The sequence below is a fragment of the Hermetia illucens genome, chromosome 3, assembly GCF_905115235.1.
Source record: "Hermetia illucens chromosome 3, iHerIll2.2.curated.20191125, whole genome shotgun sequence".
NCBI lineage: Eukaryota > Metazoa > Arthropoda > Insecta > Diptera > Stratiomyidae > Hermetia > Hermetia illucens.
This window is the reverse complement of record NC_051851.1, coordinates 27,721,760-27,741,005: the sequence shown is the minus strand read 5'-3', so window position 1 is coordinate 27,741,005 and position 19,246 is coordinate 27,721,760. Positions and strand designations below refer to the sequence as shown.

The following is a 19,246-nucleotide window of genomic DNA, read 5'->3' as shown; positions in this document are numbered from 1 at the left end:
CAAAATTGGAATGTGTTCAAAAAAGAATTTTCCCATAAAGTTTCCAAATGTAACCGAAGATGATAGAGTCAATATTACAATTCGCGCAATCGGAACGAGTGGTGTTGGCTTACCAATTTTCATGGACACAAAATACATAATAGATTCGGACTGCGAAAAGGAGACAAGCTCATTTAGTGATCCACTTCTAGGTAAACTTCCCAATCAATTCTGCTGTCTCCATATTAAACTTAGCATTGCAGGCATTATAATTGGCATCTTGCTGTCGATATGCTGCATTTTGATATTCATTTGGATTTTCATCAAGCAACGGAAACGCTTTAAAGCACGAGGTTGTGGTCAAGGTATTTCTGCATCGCCAACTGATTCCCATTGCCCCCAAACACCGGCTTCAAATATGGAACTGCGAGAGATGCAAACGCTTATCCCAAAGTCGCCGGCGTTACAAATTATCGGGGATGGTCGCGACACATTGCCACAAAATGGCATTTATTACAGTGAAAATGACGAAGAAACTGAAATTGCTGATAATCTGCATGATATGACGAAGGCAGTTTACAGTTCAACGCCGAAAGCAACGAGACGCGTTGGCAATTCTCCACTATTGAGCGATAGGCTCTTAGAAGAACATGGTACAATGATTAATAATTTAACGCAAACTTCTGTGATGGATCAAATACCACCAACAGTGATAGTTCCAACACAGACAGCAGTAGCAATAGCTCCTCCAACAAGTATTGCAACAGCTCCTAACAATACAATAACTAATGCAGATCATGATCCAACTGCAATAGCTACTCAATTAATTAATAAGGTCAGTTCCTCGCCGAATTTCTGCATTTCAAAATTACAACCGAATGGAAATTCTACAAAATTACAAAATGGTTCCATTAAAACAACTCTACCTCCTAACAAACATTCCATGCAAGCAGCTACTACTCAACCGAAATTAATGAAAGCAAATGGTAGCTTAAAAAATGCCGATAGTATACAGGTAAGTTGAGAAATTAATTAAAAATTAGTTTCAACTGAGTAGAGTTATTTTGCTGTGATAAGGAAACCAATTGGAGATATTTAATCCCCCTGCGATAATCATTCTATGATATGCCTATGCAACAAACCCATAACAGCTTGAAAAAGCGTAATGAGATTCCTCCCGGAAATTCACTGACATTTCATCACTAACATTGTTTTTGTGCAATTCGGTCTTCTAAATTGTCGATCCAACTACGCGCGGGCGGCGTATATTATTCGCATGTCAGAAATTAGCACCAAAAAAGCAAAATTTATGTTAAAACAGTTCAACCTAAAAGGGCCCCCACCCTGTATAAGAATTAGTACGGTTCAATAGGTTTAGTATGGAACTAAACAACATTTGTAGTATCCACCGATTTCACGACACGATTTCTTATTTGTCTTGGGGAATAATTCATTCAATTGTTCGTAGCATTTTCCCTACGGTATCATCATATCATTTCCGATTTCCTGCATCATTTCCACTTTATTGAAAATTAATCTCCAGCAATTCTAAATATGATATAATATTTGAACCATTGAGCACATTGAAAATAAAATAATCAGTGACTTTTTTTCCTTATATTTTGGCATTGCAATGCTATGCGTTTTCCATGCTAGCACACAGTTAGATGCATTTTGTTTAAGCCGGCCAGCCTGAGCAATATAGAGATGTGTGATCATTTGCATGTGTTGCTCATGTTGTCGGTGAGCGTGGGCGTTTTTTTTATTACGCTCGAGATTGCAGCTTATTGTTGATTATTGGAATAGCAATTGCACTAGCATTCAAGGGACCAGAACTTTTTATTGTAATCCTGGAATAAGTAGGATGTACCTTGAATACGATGGTCTATCGGCTGTATGAGGGAAAAAGCCGTCCTTTCTTGGTCGATCACCTGATCGATTCTAGAGAAGAAAGTTTTTAGACCAGAACAGGAGACAGTTTTGTAATTTGAAAAGAAATGAATCCGTTGGAAAAGTTGACCGGTGGAGTATGATTAAGCAAACGTTTTTAGTTAGGAAAGTCTTAGGACCAATTCTGAAGAAAAGATTTGTTACTTTCAAAGTTATACTTGTTTCTTTCTTTGCCATACGATTTTGACGAAAAGAAAAGTGTCTTATGGAGAAAATGTTTGAACATGAAAAAAAAAAAAACAATTTTCACAGAGGGAGTGGAACGCACGATGACTAGTGCAAGAATGTATCGCGGAAGCAGCTTGAATAGAAGTTAGTCAACACCAATAAACTACAGAAGTAGATTGTTAAATTTCGCCTTCGGATTAACTGGCTGGCTGAGTTTCGTGTTGCAATTGTAATCGCTTTTGCGTGTTTGGAGTGTAATTAAAGACCATAATATCAGGAGCACAATGTAATTAAGGAGTGTTAAATTGAGATGAATATAAACGGAAACTCTAAAGCAGCACCAGGAACTTAAAAAATAATTTACATAAGAACACGTATGCGTCTGGATTCAACGTTGAAAATACAGTACGAACCGGAATCATAATTATTTTCACTAGTGCACAAATTCTGATGTCCCTCGTAATTCCGATTGAGGCTGAATTCACCCCTTTTTCTTGTTCTTGTCTAGGATTAGAATAATCGACAAACATTGGTAATTATTATCTTGAGTTGCAAAGTTTGTGCAATTGGAGCGCGGGACGGGCATAGATAACGTCTCAAAAAAAAATTGTGTCCTGAAGTGGAATAAGGTGAAAGATGCAATCGGCCCGGCTCCACGTCCACGGCTTACCCCTACGGTGAGAACTGTTCCCTCCGTGCCGCGTTTTTGTAAGCGGTCTAACTTTAAACACTCCTGATTCGATTCGAGCATTTTCGAAATGATCGTCTCCACCTGTAAAGTTCTTCTCAAGAGAAGGATGGATCGTCACCATATACAGTCAGAAACTGAGTCAAGTCATAGTGGGCATCTCTGTGACTTCGATAATCCAAAGCGGAATTTTTAAAATCAGCCTGTGCATCCTTTGTCCCAACGTTCCTGCCACACCCTGGTTGTGCGTTCTCTCCTCCCGTCGGCAATATTCGCATCTTCTCAGCCAAAATATCAATAGGCAGCAATCCTCCATTCCGACAATGGCTCATCATGCGGTTTGCCACTCTTTGGTAGTGGCAACAGCATCTGCCTTTCATGCTGAGTCGAAAAGATGACCTCTTCGAAATAGGTATCAAAAGTGGAAATTAACTCTGGTCTTGCTTTTATCTCTACCTTCAAAGTCTCGTTCGAGATTTCATCCAGCCAGGTGCAATGGTAAACTCATTCTCGGTTATAGTTGGAATATCCTTTGGTAGATGCACTATTTTGAACGGTTGATATCACCCTCTTTGCACAACTCCTTAAAGGAATTCCGTTTGCCCTTACGGATTGTATTCCGCAGCTTTCTCATTTACGCGTTGATAATTTCTTCTTGCTCACAATCATTCGATACGCAGTTGCCAGAGTTTCAATAATCTGTGGGCAATATTTCTCCACCTTGGCATATAAGCAACACAGCCAACGTTTCTGACAATTTGCTCAGATTTTTCTTTCGCTCTACCTGCTTCGATGGAACTTTCCTTAAATGTTTCAGCGAACATTTGCGCGTCAAACATCTTTAAATTCCACTGCTTCGTCCGACATAACTTTATGTCTCTCGGATTCCCCAATTTCCTGCTGTTCATTATATTAAACAGCATAGTGTGATGGTCGCTATGCTCGTATCAAGAGGACTAAACACAGGAGATTCGTCCCCGGGTGAATTGATACAAATTGTATGGAGGGAAAAATCATTGCGCACCATCGGCCGTCTTCGGTCCATGCGCGAGAAAAATTTCACGCGTGTATGGGATGCAGTGCATTGGTGTATGGCCACTTGGTTGCGTGTTATCACAAACTTTGATTGCCCACCCCCCGGTAGACCATGCGATGACTATGGGGAATCGCACACTTGCGTCTAACACTATTCATGCGACATTCGCTCATATTTCACGCCTGTCGCGCTTGGTGGAGCTATAACTATGGACATGAACGTTGTTAATTGTAGCTCTTACAAACAACAAGTTTTCGAGTGGTAGATTTCCATGTGCTGCTCCCATTTAGAATATAGACAGAACACTGTCGGCTAACAATCTCAACGTGGATGCTGATATTGAGAAAGCTGCATTTTCAAATTCTGGGCAAAACAACGAAAGCGGGTCTCATACTGTTAATGCGTTGAATGACATCAAATTCAGCGGGGTCAACAAAAACAACTGTTTTTAAGGTTTTGTGTGAAACAAAACCTTATTAGAATCGATTCGATGTCTGTCTATCTATCTGTCAGTCTGCCCGTCTATCTATTTGTCACTCTGTCTGTCTGTCTGCCACACTCGATTTATTAAAAAACACGTAAATCGATTCTCATAAAATTGGGTGAGAACACGGTCTGTGAATCCCATTACATATAACAACTGGCGCCATTTTGTGTTGAATTTAAGGGAGTATGTATGGGGACATGCGAAATGGGGCTGTAATTTTTTTTTTTCACAGAATATGGCCATGTGGGATATCAAATGAAAGGGTTCAATTGGTACTTTTCGAAACTGGTCCCATATTTGATATCGGGCGAAACCCATTGGGGGCTTAAAATATGCATCAAAAAATGTAACAGATCTCATTCTCAGAACCTATCCAACCGAAGAATATGAAAAAAATCACAGTGTATCTAATCGAAATGTCAAATACATCCCGTTCCAATATCTGCGTCTGTCTTTATTTTCAGACAGACCCTCTTTGTCATCTTCCCCATTTAGTTTAAATGATTAATGAGAAAGCTAACAGATGTCGTCAGTGTAATCGAGGTGCTTGAGGAGGGCAGCATGATCGATAACGAAAAGAAATAATATCGACGATAGGAAAAACCCCTTTTGGACTTCGCATTGGACTTTCAATTGTTCTTAGATGTTACTTTAATGTAAGACGTTTCATGTACGTGTGTGTGCTGAAAGTCTCATGGTCATAGGGAATAGTTTTTCGACATATTGGGAGCACTACCGTGTAGCGTGACTCCTCCCATTGAAAATTTGTAGCTTCCAAATGATAGTGTCTGTCACGCCCAGAGCAAAATCAAATGCACCTCCACCCCCATATATAATAGTAGCGCGAAGAGAAAATGATGTTGGTGTCGAGATAGTCGCATTTCCAGATTTTGAGCAAAACAATGAAAGCGAATCCAAAGAATTCTTCATACGTTAAGCGACATCAAGTTCCGTCAAGCCGACGACAAAAGCAACGCTATTCGGTTCCATCAAGGTTCTGCTCATTAGTACAAAAAGCAAATGTCCGACGACCTGCCGTACTGAGAGCTTGGATTTTGTTTATCTTCAGTCCGACCACATCCAAATCCACGACTCGCTGAGGGACCCAGCAAATGTCATCGTAGTCGAGATGAATGAGGAAATTTGATATGTCTATTGAACTTCCCTTCGTCCTGCAGCCAAAGTTGCATGAAAAACATCACCGATAACGAGGAGGAATTTATTGCGCCATCATATGTCACTCACTGACAATACCTTTTAATTTCTCTCAAATGTATCTTTTCCGTAGAGCGTTCCGCCCCCTGATTTTAGCTAATCTCTTTCGATAGCAGCTAATGCACAAATACCCCTCCTGTCGCACTTAAGGCAGATACCCTTTCCCGGAATCTTAGCAATCATCATTATACACGGAAAATTCCGCACGAAGATACTCTAGGCCCTCGGGTTTATTCAGTTTAAGTGGGTTGATCTATACATGGTTTCCATTTATCCCTTGATGTGATATAGCGCGTCAACCACACCTACATGCCATCGTTTGCAATTCACTAAGGTACGACTCAGCTCCCCCAGGTTTCCTCGAGATGCAAATACTTTTGAAGCGACCCACATGTCGATTATCTTGGGAGAGGGAGTTCGTTTCACTATATAGCGTAGCCAGCAATGCAAGTGCCCCCCCCCCCCCTCCTTGATGGGTGATCTATCTATTGTCACTTCCGCCTTTCGATCACATTGCGTACGGGTGTCACCGACCAGGTTCTTCGTTTAAAATAGTAAGCGCGGCAAAGATAATTTCACTTTTGTTAGGAGGAGCACATCGTATCCGCATGTTCCAATAGCTTGCCATATTATTCACAAGAGATGAAACTTCACCAATTGATTGGTTTGGATAAGATTTTTTATCCATGAATGATCAAGAAAATTACTTATATGAACTACCTATCGGCTAACTTCAGGCTACTCACAATTTAAATTTTTTGAGAGGTTGGATTACTTTTTTTTCATTTATTTTTCTCTCAAAAATATCTATCGAGCTTGAGGCCGCATCCTCTATTATTAAACTGTTGAAGTCCTCGAGCTTATCTATTGCGCTCTAATGTTAACATCGTCTACATGGCCCTGCAGTCTGATGAGTGTGACTCCAAAAATCAATGTTGTAAGTCCTTCCACGGAAAGTGTTTATTCAACGACAGATATTAATTTTATTATTGTCCGGCACATCCGGTCCTAAAACGAGCACGAAATGAAAAGAATTATTTAGGATGGATGTTACCAAACGCCAGCATTCAATTCAATAAAACATTTTATTTTAAAAATAAAAAGTTGTATTTTCTGTCTAGTCATATATTTGTCGGAAGTTTTTGTCTGGATCATATTTTTCTTGTGTCTTTTATAAATGTTTGTCAAGTCAAATCAATAAACGGAAATTTTATACCATCTCTGTATTATTTTCCCTCAATGTATCCATCTCGTATTTCTGTTTGCCTTTTTTCGAAATGCAATTGTCAATTAATTATCCAGTTTTTCCATTATTCTTCGAGTTGGCACTATGCATGCCTAGAGTAACAATTCTTTGCAAGGCATCTGGCGATTCTCATTTTATTGCCAGTTGATAAATTGTCAATTGTCACTATAGCCCCCATTATATATACGCACTGGTTTTTAGAACTGCTTGCCGTATTTCGTGAATCATTAATTTCTTCGGCGTTCTGAAAACCACTTTTTGGTCTATATATTCTTAAATTGATGATGCGATGGTCCAGTTGGTTGAGTATCAGACCTTCGATCTTTTTGTGCCGGATTTGAATCTCTCTCGGTCATGGATGTTTTTGTTCTGTTGTTTTGCCGACCAAGGAACATTTTTGCTTTAGTACTTTAGTGCCTTAAATGGTAGCTCGTGTATCCTTTGCCGGGACACTGTCTTTGATTCAACCTTTACTATAAAAAACAAGTCCCGTTTATATTTAAGAATTGATTTATAAAGCATATTTGTCCTTGCATAATTATTAAATATTTATTTTCTCTTACAGTATTCATTAGATCCTAATTCGAATACATCAGCAACTCTGGACAATAGTCGCCATAAGTTACTAGATACTAAATTAGATAGCAGCAGTACAATAAGTCAATTGAATGACACTAAAAATCATCGTAACAATAATCATCGTCCACCACCACCACCTCCTCATCATAATCAACAACCTTCATTTTATCGCTCCTTCTTTGAAAGGGAGCCCACGAAGCACAATCATCTTCCGCAAAGGACATTAGATGATAGTGGCGGCGACACCACAGTGGCATCTATCGACTTGGACGATAGCAGTAGTATCCGCAACATTAATAGTAGCAGTAGTAGTTGCAACCCATTGTTAAAAAGTAGTTGGAATCATCGACGACCCATTGTCGAGCCAAACGGATAACGTTTAAAATTTTTGAAATTTCTCAAATAAGTGAATTGAACTTTCCACTATTCCCTTTCTTTCGTTTCTATTATTTACTTCGAAACGCTCGTGAAAATATACTAAAGAGATTATTTCTGGAATGCCTCAACGTTATGTGGAAAACGGAGGTAGATACGCATTAATTTGCGAACATTTTTGAATTGAATTTTACATAATCTCAATGGAATATGCAAATAATATCTAGATAGATTTTTTTTCTTTTGTGAGGCTTGAAATTCACACGAAACACGCGTACGAATGATGTACAACAATAGAATTGCATTACCGTTTATTACAGTGAATGAAAACCGTGTGGCGTTTTGTAAACAGAATCAGTACAAAATTATGTGTAAAAATGTTTGTTACTTCTAAAAAGATATGCGATTGAAAAGATTCAATCAGTAAATTGAACAGGGTAATGTGTAGAAGGAGACAAATAAACTTCGCAACATTCTAGATTTAAAAATTAACCCAGTGAAATTATTTACTTATACATAGATGCTTATAACTAAAAAATTGGAAAGTTTTCAAGAAGAAACTAATAAGTTTGACTAACAATTCTCGCTTACATTTGCTAGTAAGTATTCTATATCAGTTAAATATTACACGTTTCAATGCAAATATGTCTTCTATATCGTCCCTAGCATCATGTTTTGATTCCACCCCTTCTTCTCTATAGCTATAGGGCAAGACTCGCTTTTAATTTGTGTAGCTGACAATTGAAATATTAAAAATCCAAGACCTATATTAAATGAATAGATTGCCTCAATTAAATCTTCTATGAATTTAGCGAGGCTGAATTGACATTTGAAGGATCTAAAAGATATTTGTGGCTCCGGAGCAAGTGCTATAAACAGTTAATTCCCCTCATAATCCTCTTCCTCCTCCTTTCCAGTTTCTCCACAATCCTATATTTCAGAAGTAAAATTTAGCCTCCTATTGTACAAGTTTTATAAAAATAAATCCTTAGTTTACTATAGTTCTTTTCAAATAAAACTATTAAAAGGAAAAGTTTTCAATTTAACTATAGGATTTTATTTATGTTAAAGTAGCAAACACGTATTTCGGACACAACCTGTGTCCTTCTTCAGTACTGATTTTGTAATAGTTGTTTCACTTGACTGAATTCGTTAAGCCTTTTTCAGTGCAACCACTATGAAAAATAACAGAGCCTCGAAAACCGTCCCCTAATCGCGCTCTCGACTAGCTGCCACACAGAATAAACTCCTCCAAATTTTGCATATAACACGTGTTTACTTAACTTACTTTCACTACACCAGTCTAGTGCAGAAATGAATAAAGTTAGCTAATCACAAAGTTGATCGTTACGTACATGCACTCGTTTTGAAAGAAACTTTTCATTACACCCTTTTATTACAACGAGAAAACCACGCGCCTGTCTGCGGTCAAGGCTGAAGGCAGAAGAGACCGGAATGCTGCCAACCCTGCTGCACCACAGTTCTCTTCTTGAAGAAGGACACATGTTTTGTCCGAAACAAGTGTTTGCTACATTAAAATAAATAAAATTCTATAGTTAAATTGGAAACTTTTCCTTCCCCTATTGTAGTTATCTCATTTCGTGCCAAATTTTGGTATGTACTTTACTGGATACAACATTGGCAATTTAAAAGTTTCGACACTACTTTGTCTTCTCTATTTCTCTATAAATATCAATGCTATTACTACTGTGGTTCTGCTATTGTATACCGCTCTCAATATTAACATCCCTTTTCTTCGGTTTATTATTGACACTGCTTACATTTCCTCCGTATGGTCCCATCTATCTCTCCACATATCGGATAATCAGGATAGATTTCAGCCCTCCTTGGCAGCATCTTCTCGGAGCCTTAATATGACATTATGCATGATTTTCAATAAAATCTAGTCGGGTGTTGAATGGCTCGAGTAACAAAGCCAAAAATCTGTAAAAACGAAATCATTTCTTGACGCATTTGGTTAACTTTCCCAATGGTAGTCTTTTACATAGTTCAGAGTATTTCACATACGATGGACTCTAAATCCTTCCATACTTCATTTAGTAAGCATTTTCGTCAGACGAAAATCATTAAAGATTGCTCTAGAAACATGCTTGCTTTTTGATGGGACATAAGTAAAGAGACTACATTTTTCAGGGCACCATTCCAACACAAGTAGAATACATTCAAAATAGTTCATTAATCTTCCCGTGTACAACTTTTTCTGATTATCAACTTTCCTCCTGCATAATGAGCATACATTTGCTCCTAACGTCAAAAATGCAAATAATAGCAATCACTTCATTAATCAACTAAGTATATCCTCCACATTATGGCCCTCATTTTCAGTTACCAGCTATAAACATTAGCCATTACCCAATCTCATTCATTTTATGCAAGGATATAAACACAATGATGTCTTCAGGTTTTCCTAACTATTGTCGCAACTATATATGGGTTCTCTTACGGCCTACTAAAATTCTCTGCGCACCTTAGTTTCTTTCGTCATTTGGGGTGCTCATTTGAGTGTATAGGAATGAAAATCGGCGGCTCAAGTCCTTATTTGTTATTTTATAGATATCTTCCCACAGTTATTCGGAAATGATTCATTTTGATAAAATTATCTTTTATCTGTTATTTGCGGTCGGCCCTCTTGTAGGGGTTGAGAAATTACGCTCTTTCTTCTGATAAATGTGAAACTGAAATGTCACCCACCCTGAGGTTCAAGCTTATTTGTCATGTGTCGTATACAAAATTGGTTTTTTCCGCAAATCCTTTCGTGGTTGTTAACTTAAAATTCTTAACTACTTTTTGGTCCATTGTGATTAGAGTCGTAAATCACCAAATACCACTGATGAATATGAAAAAGATCATTTTTCCTAATTCTGAATCTTGAAGGAATGCTTATGCCTTTCGCATCGCTAACGCATCACTTGGTCAAGATACATTATTAATTGATATTTTTGGTAAATAATCGCTACGCTATAGTCAAGTTGTTGTCTGTTCTTATAAACTAGGCCTATAGTCCCTCTTAACTCCAAGTATCTCTTCCAATACCCATGTAATTACAAGCACTCTCCTCCTTATACAAGAATAAGGTGGGAAGTTTTGGTCAGAAAATGAAAGACTGCTGTTTTCAATTAAAAATTAATTTTAATTAATTAATTAATTTGAATTAATTTCCCTTGACTTGGTCCATATTTGGTCCAACGTTTCTCCAACATCAATATTCCCGGGAGTGAGAACCCATTTACGATTGTCTCAACTTCTCCATCGGATACGAGTCGTTTCTCAGAAATAAATTTGTTCAATTTTGAGAACGGATGGGAATTTGAAGGTACCAAACCAGGAAAATAGGGGAGGTGGCCGAACATTTGTACCCCAAATCCAGCCGTTTTCAATTTTTCAGTTTGATCAGATCTGTTGACCTAGTGCAGGACGATTTTTTTCTTCTTTAAGCCAAGCCTCTTCTCGCGAATTTTGACATCCAGATGGTCAAAAAGGCTGGATTAATATTTGTCCGTAGCTTCTCTGTCTTCTTCAAGGTAATTAAGTAAAACGATCCCTTTCACACAAACGCACTGACCATGATCTTTTCGGTAGATGCGATTGACTTTGCTTTCTTTGGCATTGAATCGCCAACGTCCCACTGCCTCAACTGCTGTTTCGTTTTTGGGGTATAATGATAGACCCATATATCATTCATGGTGACAAATCGCCACACAAAACCAATCGTAACACTACAGAATTGGTCTAAAAGCATCGCTAACTCTTTGTGCAAAATGTTACCCATCCTTTCTTCTGATATCGCCTCTCTCACCTCTACTCGCCTATCGTCCAACAAAATATTCTGTAATTTTTGATAGTTTCCGATATGGTTGGGGTTTTTGAGAACCCTTCACGTGGGTAATATTCGAAGGGCATACGACCACGTTTAAATCCAGCTGCCCACTTTTTAATGGTTGATATTGAAGGAGCAGAGTCCCTGTAGGCTTTCGTCAACTTGGAATGTTGTCTCTGTGTCAGATCGAGAACTTTCCACCTCAACCTCGTACTTATCAGCATTCTACTGATATCTAGCACCAACAAGGCGTGTCAATGACCTTGGAAGATATAAGAAACCTTACACGGTCAGTTTTTCAAGAGTCTACCATAAACCAATCTATCAGGAATTGACCGATGAAAATCTGCTGTACTGACGTGTTTAGTATAAACAAGACGACAAAGACAGTTTTTTTGCATGCATTTAAACATTCCAACCATTCGGAAGTCATGTTTCCACTAACAACCCAATAGCAACTGCACTACACTTAGACCTACCCTACACGATCAGTTTGCCATAACTGACTAACGCCAAACTGACGAAATACTGATCCTGTACGGTAGGCCTAGGTAATGACTTATAGACTGATGAATATTTAAAATTTTTAAGTTGTCATTGTGTTGTTAGTCGAAACATACCTTCCAAATGGTTCGGATATTTAAATGGCATGCGACAAAAATTCTTTTTGGGTGTCTTGTTTATCATAAACACGTCGGTCAATCAGTTTCTCATGGGTCAATTTTTCATGGATTGATTTATGGCAGACTGATGAAGTACTGACCGTGTAAGGTGGGTTTTAGCTTGTCATCAATCCAAACAGACTGAGAAATTTTATTTAAAAATTTAAATATTATCGATGAGGTTCATCAGTCCATCAGTCATTGCTACCAACGATCAGTTTGTTATAATACTTGTCATTCTGACTAGTGATAGACTTACGGGAAATTGACCGTGTACATGCTTCTCTTCTGTTTGGGGCCATAGAAAAAAGACTTTTCTCATAGGATTATATTATAATTCTATTTTATCTTATATACATATATCGCATTGCTTGCTATTCCTGAATATTATTGCATTTCAATACTGTTCTTAGATGGTTAAAGATGGCTTTTCAGATCATTTCATCCTGAAATATAATTTAGCTCCTCTAGAATAATTATTTTGATTTCTTCTCCACTCAAGCAAACATTTTTCAATTATACATTCACGCGTCCATGTGCTTTTTTTTCAATCTATCCTAAATATCTTTCAAAGATTATAGAATCGGGAATCTTTCGAAAAAAGGCTTATGAAAAATCAGCAACAGGCGGGGAATATGTACCTTTTTTCACGCTTTTGTTAACTTTCCTAAATCTACGTAAATTCTAATATGCTTGCCCATTGCACAAATGAATCTAATACATTTTTAGTCACCGTAACTCCCTACGAGGGGGGACCCAAAACAACGGGAATTTCGTCATAACTTCTTTATTACTCAATATTTTTACACCAAGTTTTGATGACCTTCAAAGTATTTGCCTTTGACTACAACGCACTTCCTCAAACTTCTTCACTTCTTCAAAACATTTTTTAAATTCACTCATCGGGATGTTCTTTAAATCTTCCAGCGATTTTTGTTTTACCTCCTCCACAGTGGCAAAACGCTTTCATTTCATATTCCTTTTGAGTCGTATCCATAGCACGACTATTCATCAGCAGTAATCACCTTGGAAAAAAATTCAGGGTCCCCTTCGAGCTGATTTTGAAGCTCAAAACATGCCTGAAGTCGACGCTCCCTTTGCTCATCTGTGAGAAGGCGCGGGACGAATCTGGCTGCAACCCTTCTCATGTGCAAATCTTCGGATAAAATTCTCTGAATTGAACTCCGTGACATTCCCAACATCTCACAGAGTTGATCAATGGTTCGGTCATGGTCTTCACGAACGAGGGCATTGATTTGGACGACGTTTTCGTCAGTTCTTGATGTTGAGGGGCGTCCTGAACGAAGTTGGGCTTCAATAGACATTTCTCCATTTTTAAAACGTGAAAACCAATCGTAAACTCTGGTTTTACTTAAGACAGCATCCCCATCAGCAGTCTTAAACATTACAATAGTTTCCCCGGCCGATTTCCCCAACAGGAAACAAAATTTCACAGCTGCGCGTTGTTCTCGACAATCTGCCATTGCGTTTTCGCCGAAATGTAAAAAGTTGTTTTACTAAAAAAAATCTCACAGGCGAACCGATGCACTCACAGCGACATAACTTCGCACACTGATCTAGGTGGCGTAATACTAACGGACATGTGGTCAAATAATAGGTTCCCCCACTCTCCCTCCCCACCACAGCGTAATTCCTGGAACTTATGGGCCCCCCCTCGTATATCGAACTTGGTTCCTTTATTTCTTCTTCAATTTGTATATCTAATAAAGGAGGAAAGAAATTTGCTTATACGACACTTTCCTCCGAAGATTTCAAGACATTTTTTTACTGTGTAGCATTTTTTTTTACATAAATGAAAGGAAAAAATTGATAACGTTCTAGGAATGCTATTCTACTCCTCAAACTGTAGCGAGCCTGCCCTATAGCATATTTTTTTCAAGAATACCCTTTGAAAACTGAGGGGGAGATACTCTTCACTATAGTAATTTGTTAAATTAAATCACCCCAAATATTAACCGCATATAATATTAAATATTTCACGTATATCTTCTTAGAAGTGACAGAGAAGCTGTTTATAAAAACGTTCAAAACTGAAGATTTGAAATTAACAAACTAAAGAAATATATTTATATATAAATAAAAAAAAAATGTTTCTGTACCTGATGACATATAAAGTAAGGATATTTTATTATAATTATACAAACAGATCAAATTAGCCACAAAAAAACTTTCAGACGAATTCATTGTATCTGGAAACATTATTACATGTAGCATTATTATTACTACTTTACTATAACTATAGATACATTAACACTAAACCTACTTTCACCTCTGCAAAAAAAAACATAAATGAATGCATGACTTTTTACTTAACTGAAAGCTCTAAACTCTAAACTAGAAACTTCCTGAACGGGAAATGAATTCGGTTCAAACTGACCACACAAAAATTATAAATACAAAAAAAATATGAATATATTTTTAATAAATGCAACTACATGAAGTAACAATTCCTAGAAATGAAAGAAAAAAAAATAATACATAACAAATCATACCTAAAATGCTTTTGCTTTTGAATTCGATTTGATTATTTTGTATAAATTTTAAGAGGAAGAACAAATTATGAAAAGCTAATAAAATGAGTGAGATATGAAAAACAAAAAAAAATATATTAAAAATATTGTGCATTGAGAAGGAACGTTCGAATAAATATGTAATCTATGTGGTTGATATTGAAAAAAAGTAAACACAAAAATACTAAAAGAAAATTGAATTGAATATATATTTTGTTTAAAAAAAAGGGACAAAGTCCGAAATTATTGTAGTGAGTTATAAATTAAGAATGCAAAGCAAAAAACATTTCTAATAATTGTAAAAAGATACATTTTCCGCGGCGAAAGAAGAAAATATGCACTACAATATTGTGGAATGCATACACTATAAATTAGATGTCTAAGAAAAAATATAAATCGATCGAGAAGAAGATATTCTTGGATTCGATGTAAGTGTAGAGAAAGAAATTAATTGCGTACATATATAGTTTACTAACTTTAAGCTAAATCCTAAAATGAAATTAATTATTGATATCAGAATTTGTACATGTAAATTGAAGTAGAAAATGTTTATTTTCTAAAGATGAATATTGACAGAAGTCCATATGAAATTTTTCTGCGCATGAGATGAAAAGCACTATCGTAACCTTTCTTTTTTAACAAACATATTTTCCGATTTCTCATTCATTTGAAATCCAGTCGAGTTTGCAATTCTCCAAGAGTAAAATTCAGAATATCTGTGCCAAAAAAAATTAACACCAACGCAATTCTGTTTTGTTCCAGTTCAAAGAAGATCTTTGATTTCGGATCCAAGGAAACAGAAGATCTGCATTTTTCAAATATTAAATAGAAGCTAAATTGCGGAAAGGACACTGACAGATTTCCTGGGGAAATTTATGATTCCTTTGTCCCTGTATCTCGAAAATTATCTTATATGACAAAAGCAACTACTAATTAGACCATATGCAGTCAAATCTTCTTACGATTACTCTGCTTTGACCAAAAATGACAAAAAATGAAAGTTTCTCTAAACTAATTGGGCCATTGAATTTTGACGTTGTGTTATACACAATCTTGTCCACGACCTATACCTTTCAACTATTTTGACCTCCGCCCGCTTCTAGGCTTATAGCTTTTTAGCCCTCAATTTCAATTGCGTAACTCAAGGAGTTCAATTTTCTACGAATTATAAAACCAGTCAGTGGTAGTCAAAATTATTAAAAAAATAACGACCATACAAATTGGCGAGATTAAAACACTTCAGAAACCTAATCCCTGCAAAGTGTGCCTTGCATCTACAAACAAGAACATGAAACGATAGTAACTGCTCAATATACTCAAAATCAATTCAAAATTTCATATACACAGTAGCATGAAAAGATAAAGAAAGTTAAAATTCAAAACGGGGCTGATATATACATACATACTCTGGGAATGAATTGTTTTGTGAACCATTTTATGCTTTCGCATTTTTTTTTTCGTTTATTTAGGAAAAAGCAATTAAAACAAATGATACAATCGAATACCTGTCTAATAGCTAGTACAAAAACGAATTTACCGGATGAATATTCGAAAAAAAACCAAATACAAAATTTGAAGAAAAAAGAATCATGCAAAAACGCCTATATGACAATTGAAAGCCAAGATAGCTGCAAATATTTTAAATCGTTTCACTTCAACCATATTTCCCAGTGATTTAGCGTGAAATTTTCAACCATAGTGCCAATAGCTGGTTTTGATAACAATCTATCGAATTCAGATAAACAAAAAACAAATCGAGAAAGCTTTTTTAAATAAAAGGAAATTACTAAAATAATTCAGTTTATAAACATGTAAAATAAATAATCATATCTCAGACAGTTTAGATATTGAATTAAATCATTCCATGAAATACGTAATAGGATTAAAAAATCTAGAAAAAGGATCATACAATAGAACAATAGCAATAAGCACAACAATAGACACAATCTTTACACACTCACACAACAATAGCAATAACCAATCCATAAAATCATTTACAGCTTTATCAGTAAACATTCTAATTGATCTAATCGAACCATATCCAGTTTTCATATATCTAATCGTGAATATGTGCAATAGATAGCTTTATTTTACTCTCATCTTGTCTATTTCCAATTATAATTTCATATAGCGAAATTAACGTATGATATACACAATATTCCATAATTTATTTTACATTTTTATATAAGTATATAATATATTAATTTTTACATTCAACAATCTGTGCAGTAGTTAAAAGAAAAATACAGTAAATATTCATAAGAGTGAAACGATTTAAATTACAATAATTAATTTGTAGATGAAATAGAAAAGTTTGGAAGGAATAGAATAACACGGGGGGGGGGGGGGGGGGGGAGATGGACTTTCACTGAAAGTGCTGTAGAAATTTCACAAAGCTAATACTTGCGACCTGTCAGCTTAGATGCACTGCCAGTGTACCAGAAATAACAAGCAATAATTATTTATTACTTTATGTTTGGTTGAGATGTTATAAGAGGAAATGATTTTACAAAAAATGACTAAAGAAAGCTCTTTAACGATTTCAATAATATTATGCAACAAAACAATTGGACTGCAATTTGTAAAAAAAAAATACTTAAATTGTAATTTCAACTTTACAGCTATTTTGTTTCTTAAAATCAACGTTCATTTAAACTACTACTACTTATATAAATCGTTGAGCAGCTTTATCGAGAAAGTGTGTTTCCCACATTTTTTTAAACAAAAAACTACCTTTTTTGTTAAAATCGGGAAAACAAAAGGTTGAAAAAAAACTACTCAGTGAGAGTTAGTTTTATAACCGAAACAAAATCCAAATACGGATAACAATTGATAGTTATGTTTATTGTTACTATTTTCTGCTTTTTACCACATGATCCGGCGGGCCGAAATGTGGTATTTTTTCAGTATCTAATTGAGCTTCTTTCTCGTTCCCGGTGAAGCTTTTCAAACCACCGTTCAAGGATTTTTAGAATAGTACACGTGGCATTGATACATACTTGTATTATTTGATATTGATATATATATATACGTATGGCACTCCACGTGTTAACGAACACTTCTTCTTTCAGAATAAAAGTGTCATATACTGCATCCATTCCATTACCTTTTACAAAATTTGTTATTTTCATGCATATACCTATTTCGAGAGCTACTTGGTCCCCTCTCCTGCTTTAGCACTGAAGAAGGAAGTGAGAAATATGCATATACTTAATGCTGTTATTATTGGAGAATTCTACAAGCATCAAAGTACAAAGTAAACTTTATTAAAAGGAAATAGCATTTTTTTCTTAATTCTTTTCTTTTCATTTCTCTAATATTCTAATAGCTTATTTAAAAGTGTGTCCGGATAGCTGAGTGGTTAGAGCACAAGGCAGTCGTACGGAAGGTCGCGGTTCAAATCTCGCTGGCGGTAGTGAGATCTATTCGTGGGAAAAGTATTTATGTATTAATTTGTGCAGATATGGGAGTGCAATTGCCATGTATCCCAGCTATTCGCCAGTATTTGTTTTGAATTCAGAAACTAAGCTAGGCACTTTGTCCTTCTTTTCTAAATTTTGCCCACTATAACTTTTTAAATATTAATTTTCTAACTTTCAATTTATTAATTTTCTAATAATCAAGCAGCATCTTATATGCATATAGAGATCTGATATTCTTGATTTCTTCCGAAGTCATCACCTCCTTCCATTTATGGGTAAGATTAATCTCTACAGATATAGATGGAATTAAAAAAAAAATGATTTCAATGTAGTTTCCTTAAATCAGGAAGAGCTCTTCTAGTAAAAATACTGATATACCGATTGTGGACCTTGGCTATACAATGTCCGCTTTTTGCAATTAGCAACCCATTTATCCAACCTTATATGCTACAATACCAATACTACTCGGTGAATATTTTCTTTTTTCTTCTTTAGTCCTCATTCCGTTCAGTAACGGAGTTGACCCGTCTGAATCAAATGCGTAAGGTTTATCGGTAATAGACCAGAAAATAATTACATTTATTCCATTAACTCTTGTATTGTGACCATGTTCCGCAAAGTGTTGAATTATTTCCTGATATAAGTATTGGGTTGGGGAAAAAGAAATGTCGTATTTGTGATCGAAATTTGACGATTTATTTAACATGCTTAGAATTATCCGATTTAAGTCAAACATGCGCCGTTTTGTTCGCAAACTTGTTGCCATTTAAAAGGCAACTTCATTATCCCCCCTTATAAGCCCCCCCCCCCCTCCTTATTTGCAAAAGACTCAAACAGCCAGTTTTCGCAAGCCTTTTTTGAGGCCAACTTAGTAGCACCAAGAGCGTTTTACATGGACCGGAAGAGTTGGTGATCACTTGGTGCTTGGTCCGAACTATACCGTGGGTGCGATAAGACATCCCATCCGAGCTCCCGTAGCTTCTGGCCGGTCATCAAAGATGTGTGAGGCCAAGTGTTGTCCTCGTGGAACACAACACCTTTCCTATTGACCAATTCTGGCCACTTCTGGT

The 19,246-nt window shown here is 36.3% G+C and overlaps 1 protein-coding gene across 1 annotated transcript in view; it reads left to right on the top strand.

Annotated features, from left to right (window-relative positions):
• The window catches only part of LOC119652233, a 296,505-nt gene extending 279,432 nt beyond the window's left edge, over positions 1-17,073 (top strand). The window contains exons 14-16 of the mRNA XM_038056197.1: positions 41-191; positions 243-994; positions 7,335-17,073. Coding sequence (XP_037912125.1) covers positions 41-191; positions 243-994; positions 7,335-7,724 — 1,293 coding nt within the window. The 3' untranslated portion in view covers positions 7,725-17,073. The remainder of the gene's footprint in view (positions 1-40; positions 192-242; positions 995-7,334) is intronic.
• The last annotated feature ends 2,173 nt before the right edge of the window (positions 17,074-19,246 follow it).